General features: G+C 42.1%; 1 protein-coding gene across 6 annotated transcripts in view; it reads right to left on the reverse strand.

Moving 5' to 3' along the window:
- LIMCH1 (LIM and calponin homology domains 1) overlaps nucleotides 1-12,240 on the reverse strand; it is a 177,144-nt gene that overhangs the window by 47,293 nt on the left and 117,611 nt on the right. For all 6 annotated transcript variants that reach the window (XM_075066499.1, XM_075066497.1, XM_032764988.2 and 3 more), the window contains 3 exons: nucleotides 6,140-6,233; nucleotides 3,267-3,436; nucleotides 303-408 (listed from right to left, as the gene is read on the reverse strand). In XM_075066499.1, coding sequence (XP_074922600.1) covers nucleotides 303-408; nucleotides 3,267-3,436; nucleotides 6,140-6,233 — 370 coding nt within the window. The remainder of the gene's footprint in view (nucleotides 1-302; nucleotides 409-3,266; nucleotides 3,437-6,139; nucleotides 6,234-12,240) is intronic.

The raw sequence follows: 12,240 nt of genomic DNA on the forward strand, positions 1-12,240 counted from the left end.
CACACCACGGGCAGCAGAAAAAAACTGGAAAAGTAGCTGGTCTAAACTGCCCCTTATGCCTTCAGTTGGGAGCATGAGGAGGAGAAAGGCACGGGGCTGGGACCAATGGACACTGCCAGTGAAAAATATTCCAGTCTCATACACATGGAGCACATGCGCACAGCGCACCCTGAACAGAGATCAATTACTTGAACTGTAGGTCAGAGGACAGCTATTTTTCTTTTGACCCTTCTAACAGATGTTTAAATACAACCCAGTTAAATTCTACAAGCTACAGAATACTCCTGTTTTCTTTTGTTTACCTTGTTGATCAGAGTTCTGCAGAATAATTTGGCTGGTCTCAGGTACTTCCTTCAAAAATGGAAATAATATACTCCCTTCTTGTTCTGGAGCCTTTGACTTCACTACCTACACAATTATTTAAGAACAGGCGTTAACATCCAGAAAGCACCATGTCTGACTGAATAAAATGCTACCATACAGAATTAACAAGGTCCTAATTCCTCTATATGAAGTTTTTTTCACATATTTTCTGAATCAAGATTATGATGCTAAACTTCTACTTACATCACTTTGGTGTAATTTTGTAATATTTAAATTCTGGATTTTTTTTTATTGTTACTGCTCCCCATGTGATATTACACTTCCCTAAATACCAAGGCTGCTACCAGTCCAAAGATTTGCAGCAATATACATTTCCTCACAGCAGAGTCTTGTCAGACACAATCACTGTCTCAGGCCACGTCTACACTACGAGATAATATCGAATTAGCTAAAATCGGTTTTATAAAACTGATATTATAAATTCGATTTCATGCAGCCACACTAGGCACAGTAATTCGGCATTGTGCGTCCATGGTCCGAGGATAACATTGATTTCTGAAGCGTTGCATTTTGGGTAGCTCTTCCGTAGCTATCCCATAGTTCCCGCAGTCTCCCCCGCCCCTTGGAATTCTGGGTTGAATCATTATTGTCGCGGATGGTTCTGGGTAAATGTCGTCAGTCATTCCTTCCTCCGGGAAAACATCAGCTGACAATCCTTTCGCGCCGTTTTTCCCTGGATTGCCCTGGCAGAGCCATAGCACGGGCAACCATGGAGCCCGTTCAGCTTTTTTTTTTTCCGGCACCGTATGTGTACTGGATGCCGCGGAGAGAGAGGCGATACTCCGCGCTACACAGCAGCATTCACTTGCTTTTGCAATGATAGCCGATGTGTTACCGGTCGTTCTGTACCGTCTACTGCCAGAGAAAACTGGCAATGAGATGATGGTTATTCTCTCCCCCTTGTAACTGTCCTGCTGCTATCATGAGTGCCCCTGGCTGAAATCGGCCGGGGCGGCCAACGCAAAAGCAAATTGGGATTGACTTACTTGGACTGAGTCAATCTCTCCCTTAGGGTTCTAAAATAGAGTCAGTCCTTGCCAGAATAAGGGGCAAGTGTATTAGAGGACCAGTGTATCGAGCACAGCTCCATGTCAGTATTCACAGGAGGTGCCCCTGCAACAACCCCACCGCTTGCTTCCTCCCCCCCAACCTTCCTGGGCTACCGTGCAGAGTCCCCCCATTTGTGTCATGAAGTTTTAAGAATGCAGGAATAGAAACAGAGACTTGTAGTGAGATAAAATTGAGGGGGAGGCAGCCTCCCGGGATATGACAGTCCAGAATCTTTTCTTTACACAGGAAAGGGAGGGGCTGATGAAGCTCAGCCCCAGTTGCTATGATGAAGACGGTTACCAGCCATTCGTACCATCTACTGGGAGTAACTGGGAGTCATTCCCATTTTTACCCTGGCGCCCCGGTCAGCCTCACCTGAGGCCAGCCAGGAGCACTCACGGGCTGATGCGATGACGGATATCAGTCATATTGTACGTCTACCACCGGGAGGGGAAGAGGAGTGGATACTGCTCCTTCACTTCGCAGCATCTCGTCTACCAGCAGTATTCAGTACACATAGGGTGACATTGAAAGAGTCAAGAATGATTTCTTCCCTTTTCTTTCACGTGGTGGGGGCGGGGAAACTGAGAGCTATCCCTGAACCACGCCAGACACTGTGTTTGAAACCTACAGACATTGGGAGCTCAGCCAAGAATGCAAATACTTTTCAGAGACTGCTGTGGACTGTGGGATAGCTGGAGTCCTCAGTACCCCCTCCATTCCATGTCCATTTGAGTCTCTGGCTTCCCTTACGCTTGTCACGCAGCGTTGTGTATCCTGGAGATTTTTTTCAACCGCTTTGGCATTTCGTGTTCTGTAACGGAGCTCTGATACAACAGATTTGTCTCCAATACAGCGATCAGATCTAGTATCTCCCGTACAGTCCATGCTGAAGCTCTTTTTGGATTTGAGACTGCATCGCCACCGTGGCTGATCACAGCTCCACGCTGGGCAAACAGGAAATGTAATCAAAGTTCGCGGGGCTTTTCCTGTTTACCTGCCCGCTGCATCTGAGTTCAGATTGCTGTCCAGAGCGATCAGTGGTGCACTGTGGGATACCGCCCGGAGGCCAATAACGTCGATTTCCGTCCACACTAACCGTAATCCGAAATGTTAATATCGAATTTAGCACTACTCCTCTCGTCGGGGTGGAGTACAGAAATCGATTTAAAGAGCCCTTTATATCGATATAAAGGGCGTTGTAGTGTGGACGGTTACAGCATTAAATCGATTTAACGCTCTTTAAATCGATTTAAACGCATAGTGTAGACCAGGCCTCAATCACATGCACTCACTGAATATTTCAAGAAGGCTTTAAGGGCAAACTTCTCTCTTTTACATTCTTCAGATATTCTGCTTTCCCTACACACAGGAACACAAGATCTTCAGGTCTGATTCTCTAGTCTGCTTCAGCCACTTTAGTGCTCGGAGCAGGTGGTGCAGAATCAGGGAGCTGCAACTGAATTGAGTCATGAGTCTGCAAACACTTACTATAGGGTGCACTGTTCAAAATCATAATTAGTCCCATTAACTTTAACTGGTCTGCTTGCAACAGAAAATACCAACAGAAAACACTGTTAGAAGAATTCGCAAGCTTGGACCTTTGGTTCAGTGCATATAGGAATACCAAAGTTCAGTTCTTCCACGTGGAAGAAAGAGGAAAATTTTGTAGTAAAACAATGATTCAAGACTGTTCACTAACAGGCTGCTTTGATTAAATTCCTAGTTTAGTATTGTATAAGGTAAAGTAAAACCTAGTTCATTAACACTGAAAGCATTTGCATGGCAGGTCCTTTGCTCTCCCTCTCCCATGCTCTTCTGTATCACACTACCTTCTCTGTAACTAGGACCTCTGCTTCCTTCTGTTGTTCTGTCTCGGGTTTCTTCAGATCTTTATCTTTTGAAGCTGCTTCTTCAGAATGGGTGCTAGGAGGGAACTCCACGCTGGGCACAGCAGGGCAGGCACAAGTAACAGTTGTCTTGAATTGTTTCTGTTCTGCAGCTAATCCACACAACACAAGAATCAAAATATTTTTTTCAGCATGACATTAAAAAAATAGAAAAATCTCAGCTATGTAAGAATTGTAAATTTCAAGAATGCTTTTTTTGCTGGGGGGGGGAGGGAGGGGAAAGAGAGAGATAAAATAAAATCACAGTGACTGTGGAATGGGATTGGAAACCTGATGATCTGTGCTGAAAACATCCCTCAGAGTAAGCAGAACTTATTTTCTCAAAGAAACAGACATTAGGTCTGTACTCAAATGAGGATATTGTAGCTCAAACTGTTTCATTATCAATAGTGGATGGCACTTCAGATTTATCTATTTTTTTCACTAAAACAAGAAAGTGCACTGTCTTTGCTTTCCCAGGGCCTGCTGAGACAGAGGGATGGATGACTGAGGCTCAGTCACATAAAACAGAGGTGATGCTGGCTGTTTGGGGAAAGGATCTATACAGACTGGCAGGGGGAGACTGTACATCCTTCAGAAAGGTACAGTAGAACCACACAGTTACGAACACTTTGGGACTGGAGGTTGTTCATAACTCTGAAATGTTTGTAACTCTGAACAAAACATTATGGTTGTTCTTTCACAAGTTTGCAGCTGAACATTGGCTTAATACAGCTTTGAAACTTTACTATGTGGAAGAAAAATGGTGCTTTTAACCATCTTAATTTAAATGAAACAAACACAAAACAGTTTCCTTACCTTGTCAAATCTTTTTTTTTTAAACTTCCTCCCTTTTTTTTTTTCCCAGTAGTTTATGTTTAACACAGTACTGACCTGTATTTCCTTTTTTTGGGTCTCTGCTGCTGGCTGATTGCATACTTCCAGTTCCAAATGAGGTGTGCGGTTGGCTGATTTGTTTGTAACCCTGAGGTTCTACTGTACACAGTTTAGGGGATACTTTTGGATCCCAAGTTACTCCTGAAGTCCAAAGGGCTTTAAGGGAGGAGCAAAAGTACTCTTTTCACCTACACTTGGTATGACCATTTCTCTCAGATATGGATCTTGGCACAGTTACCTTCAGCCTTTGTTACCTCCCAATTAGATCATTAATTAAATGAACTTCACTGGGCTACCACCGGAGACAACTTGGAAACTTCAACTAGTGCAGAATTTAGCCTTCCAATTGTTCAATCACTGGTACATTACACTAATGCACTGCAGGTCCTACATTGGCTGCCATGTGCAATTCAAGATGTTGATATTAACCTTGACTGGGATTTATCTACCTGAAAGCCTGGGCTCTCTTTTTCCCCTCCCTGTGGACCACCAAAGCAGCTGAGATCAGCTTATGAGTCCTCGTTAATAGTCCCTTCATTTGAACAGCTAGGAGTTGGAGACCAAAGGTTTTCAATGGAGGGCAGAATGTGCTTCTTTCATTGAGACGATGGAGCTCAAATTGGTTAACCTTCAGGATGTGGTGAAAAGCTCCAATGGTTAATCATGCTTTTACCTGAAGGATGGGAGGGGTATATTTATATTCTTACTACAGGCAAATATGTCATTTACTGAAATATCTACCTCATATTGTTTGTATGTGCCTGCACCAAGATAAACAGTGATCGGCACGTTTTAGAAATCGAAAAATAAGTTAACATGATCTTATTATGAATAAGCAGTAAACAAAAAGATATGCTGGAATGCAAATTGCTTTTTAGCAACATTGCTACCAGGAACAAGTAGCATTATAATTTTACAACTAGTTGAGAAATTCAATTTTACAACGGTCTGACCAGGAACCATATGAAAAGCCTTAACTTTAAGGGTGAGTGCTGATGCCATACATATATATTTATGAACCCTTAGAAAGATGGGCTTAAATTTCCCCCTCTTCCTTCAATGTATAACCTAACCTCCTGTGGGGCAGGGCCGGCGCTACCATTTAGGCAGCCTAGGCAATCGCCTAGGGCACCAGGATTATTGAGGGGGTGGCATTTTGCCAGGGGTGGTGGTGGCAGGAAGCTCTGGTTGACCTGCCGCAGGCATGGCTGCGGAGTGTCCGTTGGTCTGCGGCTCCAGTGGAGCTGCCGCAGTCACGCCTGCGGATGGTCGGCTGCTCCCGCGGCTCAGGTGGACCTCCCGCAGGCATGCCTGCGGCAGCTCCACCAAAGCCACGGACCAACAGACCCTCCACAGGAATGCCTGCAGCAGCTCCACTGGAGCCATGGGATCAGCGTGGGGGGCGGCGAAATGGCCGTGCGCCTAGGGCGCGAGAAACCCTGGCGCCGGTCCTGCTGTGGGGTGTAATACTTTGGTCTCAGTTGAGTTGCTGGGTTTAGTGTGCAAGTGGTGTTGGTGGTTTGTGATATACAGAAGGTCAGGCTAGATGATATAGTAGTCCCTTCTGGCCTTAAACTCTATGTACTGAAAAAAAAACCATTTCTGGAACTGAAACCATTATTGCATTATCACTAGCTTCTACTTTTAGTACGTTCTGGGCATGCTGCACTTCAAGCTAGAGTTATTCATATAAAAGACATGTAAGTTACAAAATGGACACAATAGTCATCAGATAGATTTTAAAACAATGTAATACCATTTCAGGACAAATACGAGCTCAGCCTTTTCTCATGAAACCTCTAGATGTCACTGTGAATGCACTCTTCTTGAGCATTTAGCAGGGAGGAAGAAAAAAATTTACAACATAATGGATTTGTAGGGGAATATCACCAGGCTAAAGAAGTTTAGCAGCAACAAACCTGGTGAAGCAAACCCCGAATTCATCATTTCTGGCCTTCCAGAATCAGTTTCATCTTTTTGGTTGGCTGGTTTAATGTCTTCAGTGAAGGAGCCCTGCAGAGAACAATTTCATTGAAATAAAATGGCTAGAACATTTCTATTTTGTAGTACTGGCTTTCTCTTTGTAATACTGAAGAGTGAGTTTCTGAACAGCATGGACTATTTGAGTTACAATACTTAAGACTTCATTTCCTCTGCTAATTACATATCTTATAAATGCTCACTATCACCCACTACTTGGATTGCTTTGGAGCAATCTGTAAAAAACAAAAAATGGAAAATATCTAGAGCTGAGTTAGTTGGAGTGGAACATACATTCAACTCTATGGAATAACTTGTAGCTCATCTGATGAATTTATTAATGAATCTGCAAAACTCTCTGGGTATAAACATTGGCAAAACAAATGATGTATTTCCCTTATCCTAATGCTGCACAAATACTGTATTTGTCTAAATGGAACTTCCTATGGTTATCATCAAAAGGCATGAAGCACTTGGCACATTAAGAGAGAATTGACAAATATGATAACACCATATCAAGCCATTAATCCTAATTACTGCAAAAGACAACTTCCTAAACTAGGGCAAATCTCATTGCAGAAGCAAATCCAAACCCTCAAAAGAACGACAGTGACATAGCTAAATTATTTAACATGCTTCTACTTTATATATAAATATATTTAATTTCCCCACTACATGGGGAAAGAAAAACAGTAATATATTGATTATACATAGACTCAGACTCATAGACTTTAAGGTCAGAAGGGACCAATATGATCATCTAGTCTGACCTCCTGCACAAAGCAGGCCACAGAACCCTACCCATCCCCTTCTATAATAAACTCCTACCCTATGTCTGAGTTATTGAAGTCTTCTAATTGTGGTTTGGAGACCTCAAGCTGCAGAGAATCCTCCAGCAAGTGACCCATGCCCCACGCTGCAAAGGAGGCGAAACCTCCAGGGCCTCTGCCAATCTGCCCTGGAGGAAAATTCCTTCCTGACCCATATATGGCGATCAGCTAAACCTGAGCATGTGGGCAAGACCCACCAGCCAGCACTCAGGAAAGAATTCTCTGCAGTAACGCAGATCCCATCCATCTAACATCCCATCACAGACCACTGGGCATACTTACCTGCTGATAATCAAAGATCAATTGTCAAATTAAGCTATCCCATCATACCATCCTTCCATAAACTTATCAAGCTTAGTCTTAAGCCAGATGTGTCTTTGCCCCCACCACTCACTTTGGAAGTGTTCCAGAACTTCACTCCTCTAATGGTTAGAAACTTCGTCTATTTCAAGTCCAAACTTCCTAGTGCAGTTTATATCTTACTGGCTTTTGGATTCTTATCTTTCCCACACGCCTCACCATGTTCATAGTATTCTTTCTCTCAATCTGAACCTTAGAGTCCAAAAATAGATGGTACTAGAGTACTAGCATGTCCTCTAAGCTTAATTACCAGCTTAGATCTGATATGCTGCCACCAATCAGGATTCTGAGTACCTGATAAACTCTGGTCTCCCCAAAACCTTCCCTGGGGACCCCCAAGACCCAGATTCTTGAGTCTCACAACAAAGGGAAATAAACCATTTCCCTTCCCCCTCTTTCCTCCTCCCAGATCTTTCCTGCCTGGGACACCAGGAGATTACCGTGCTTCAACTCCTTGAACAACAACAAGAGATCAGGTTTCTCTCCCCCTTCTCCCCTCACCCAGAGGCAATACAGATTCAAGCTCCATGAATCATTAACACAAGAGGAAGTTTACTTTTCCCTCCCACCAAGTCCTTGGGGAATACAGACTCAATACTTAGCTTAACAAGGAGTAAAAATCAATTAGGTCTTTAAAAGAAAGTTTTTAATAAAGACAAAAAGAGTAAAAATAATCTCTGTAAATTTAAGATAGAATATTACAGGGTCTTTCAGCTCATAGAATGGATAAACAGGCTTATCCAGAAAAAATACAATTTAAAGACTTATACTGTCTTTCTACCTTTGTACTTACATTGCAGCAGAGATTAGAGAGCCTGTAGATACGTGTGGTCACTCTCGAGCCCAGAGAGACAACAGACCAAGAACAAAGGACCACACCAAACTTCCCTCCACCCAGATTTGAAAGTATCTTGTCTCTGATTGGTCCTCTGGTCAGGTGCTGCAGGTCATGTTTGTTAACCCTTTACAGGTGAAGACATTAACGCTTAGTATCTGTTATGAAGAAGGCTGTTCCAGAACTTCATACTCTATAGATGTTTGAAACCTTCATCTAATTTCAAGTCTAAACTTCCTAGTATCCAGTTTATACCCATTTGTTCTTGTGTCTACATTGGTACTAAGCTTAAATAATTCCTCTCCCTCCCTAATATTAATCCCTCTGATATATTTATGAAGCGCAAGCATATCCCCCCTCAACCTTCTTTTGGTTAGGCTAAACAAGCCAAGCTCTTTGAGTCTCCTTTCATAAGTGCAATATTTCTAGTATGTAATAAACAATAAATAGAGACATTCAGTAGAACAAAAAGATAAGATGTTCTTTTTAAAAATGTACTTTACAAGATTAGTTGTCTATTATGGACCCAGATTTTTCCCTATTCCCAATCAAAATCCACAAGAGGAAACCTCATGAGATTCCCTCTCGATGATCCCTATACATGGTGCTCTTATGGGACAGGGTTTGCATCCCTCCTCCCTCACAAAAGCTGTGCCTAGTTGGCAGATCCCAGAGGATCCCTATGAGTCCATGGCCACTGACCCCTGCATCAGCAGAGTGAAAGTTTTAGATCCACCACAGAGTCCTCTCCCACTTGAGCTAATGCAATATCTGGCAGTAGTAGACTGTTATCTTCTATGTGGACCAATCACTCAGAGAAGGATGAGGATACATTTTGCTGGTGGGTTTCACAGATATTTGCAGACAGCTGAGTAATGCTGGGACTCAGGAATCATGGGTCTATTTCAGGTTGTGCAGGGAAGACTGCTCTATCCTTTACACACTTTTTGCCACTGTGCCCCAGTCTGCACTTCCCTCAGTATACCCTGTTCCCCCAGTGCTCCTGTCTCCAGCATGTGTCTGTTCACTCTTCACGTATCACTCTCCCCAAGCCTGTCCCCGGACCCTTTGCATTTGAGGCAGGAAACTTTCTCCTCCTACACCCTGCCTGTGTGCCGGAGACACTGGGAGCAAAGGAAAGCCTCCTTTGCTCTTAGTTCTGGCTCCTAGCATCATAGCAGCAAGAAGGAGCAATTGAAGGAAAAGCCCATCCTCAGCCCAATGCTAGAGCATGCTCAGTCAACTCTGTGGGAGTGGAGCATGCTCAGTGGAGAAAGTATTTGGAGAATTTTGCTGCCAGTCTCTAACAAACCTCTATGAGCATATGGAAACAGTGATTTTCAGCAGTTTATAATCCGGCAAATCTGGATGAATTTTCATGGGGAAAGCAATAGGCCACCTCTGACCCGAGTGCTCCAAACACAAGGTTCACAGTGAAACTCTCATTAAAATTGTTTTGCCTAATGTTAAAATAATATTTTTTTCCCCTAGCCTCACTCTTGGAAACCGCTGAAGTGCTTTAACTGAAGCTTTGCAAAATAACTTCAGCCTGAAGCAGGCACCCAGCATGGAAAATTTCAGTGTGAACGGTTAAACTTTGGCAAAGTTATAAACAGCTGAAAACATGGTCTTATTATGGAAAGTGTTAGACAACCATAACTATAAGAGTCATTGCCAGTTCCACCTATAATATTTGCATTCAAGAAAGAAACAGATTGAAGAAATCTTCTCTGTCACCAATTCATTCTGAGCAATAGTATTGACAAGGACACTACAGTATTTATTGCAACTCTTTAAAAATGGATAAAAGAACTATGTGGTGCAGAGAAACTAACTTGTAATGGTGTTTGGCTGATGCCATCTGTTCATGTGTGTGAGAATTAATTCTCTTCAGATGCTGAACAATGAAATATCTGCAACATCAAGCTAAATAATACTGGAAATTGAAAAGTGTGTTAGAAAAAAAATATACACACTACTAGTCGAGTTCACTGGAAAGAAACCCTGTATTAATGACACGTTGTATGATGCTAAATTATTTAAGGTATTTCACTACTATGTTACTGTATTTGGTTCACATGGATATTGCATCTTGTATTAGAAATTCTTGAATCATTAATACAACTAATGTCCCTCCCTTTATGTTGTATATTATGCCATATTTCATACATATGACAAACATATTTTTATCATAAGCCATTCCATATTGTCACTATGTATGAAACAGAAGCAATCTTAAAATATGCCAATATATTCCACTGTATCTAAAGAAGTATTCTATACAGTGTATTTTGACTTGCATGTGAAAATATATAACTAGCTCTCAAGTAAGACATGGTTTTCATTTATCTTGCAATTGGTACCATCTAGGCAATGCTCTCTGCACCACTTAACGCTCAACTTTAGTCAAGTGTGGGTGGGCAAAACTGTCATACAGGATGGCCTCAAAGTAGGCCTGAATAGGTCAGCGCAGGAAGGAGTCACTGTAGATGCACAGGAAGAGAGGCCACGGGGCAAGTATTTATTCCAAGCCAGGGACAGAAAACCCCTCCCAGAGGCGGCATAGAGGGGCTGACTCTACCAGCCGCTGTAACTGGGCCATGCTGCATCTCTGCACCCTACCTGTGCACTGAATGATGATTCTGTCCCAGCAGAGTTCTCAAAGGCTGGTGAATTTCATTCAGCAAGTTAGTGTTGTGTGTACATATAGTTAAACAGTAGTTAAAACAGTGCAGTAGTTGAAGTTAGTCACCCTTGGGTTAAAAAGTTGTGGATGAAGCTGGAAAGCTATTTTCTATTTTAGTTTAATTTGCAGTTGTGAACGAGCCAGTCATAGTATAAGCTAGCCAACTCCTCAGTCCTGCTTAACCAAGTCATACATTTCATGAAGAGAATTGAGCAACTGGTTAATAAATGTCCATTTGTGACTAAAACAAACTAATTCCTTTTCTCTTTGTGACAGACAGGACTACTATCTGGCTAACTACGATTTCAACCCATGTATGCTTTTATCTGTGGTCAGCAACAACTAACCATATCACCTACCCCCATGGCAGAAACATTTGTTTGTAAGAGAGTTAAAAAACCATATGAACCCACAGAGCTTACATAACCAAATCTAGAAAAGAATCTGATTGAATTGAACTAAGCTATTGGGAGAATCCAAAACCAAAACAGTTACAGTACAGTTTTATTTATTCCTAATATAAATTAACTCAAACGACATATTAACTTACTCCTGCTAGTGCACAATGGCAATTAAAATACCAATACTGCAAATTTAACGAAATGCAGCAAAACAAGCTGGCTGGAGCCAACAAGAATGCAGAGATATTCAAAAGGAATATCCAGGAGTATTAAAAAGCCCTGGGTTTTACTGAAAATTGAACTCTGTAGAAGAATGAGTTAGCTGCAGTGGATCTCAACAGCAAAAAAGCTAGTATCAGCTCAAATGCTTTTACCCTACTATCACTGCAGTTTTAAACATAGAATTCCATTTGGAACAGCTTTGTGAAACCTTAAAAGCACATCCTTAAGATACATACATTGCAGTATTTTAATCAAAACAAAACTTTCATAGTACTAATGAAATTGAGCAGGAAACAATGACACGAGCAGGTCTAATGTAGGTAGGTGCCTTGCATGCAATGACAGTTCAGCATCATTGCCATACTACTGCTGCGACATCCCTGCTTTTCTAAATCCTGAGCTTCTTTTGCTGGCAGCCACCAAGTGCTGTAATCAAGTCAGATATTACAACCTAGAGTCAGTCATTGGATGGGAAACCACCAAGGAAAGCCAAACACAGGCATTTCTTCTTCCAAATCACACAGAATAATCTTAGGGGAAACCATCAACTGGAGATATGTGATTTGAATAACAGCTGTCAGTTCTGCAGAGTTGTGAAAATTCTGCACATGCTTTTCACGAAGAGTCACAAAGAGGATTTCTGGTCCCGTCCTATCCCCCCGTATGTACAAGTCAGAATTCAATTCTGTTCTTCAGCATTTAGTCT

The sequence above is a fragment of the Chelonoidis abingdonii genome, chromosome 5 (genome assembly GCF_003597395.2).
Source record: "Chelonoidis abingdonii isolate Lonesome George chromosome 5, CheloAbing_2.0, whole genome shotgun sequence".
Classification (NCBI taxonomy): domain Eukaryota; kingdom Metazoa; phylum Chordata; order Testudines; family Testudinidae; genus Chelonoidis; species Chelonoidis abingdonii.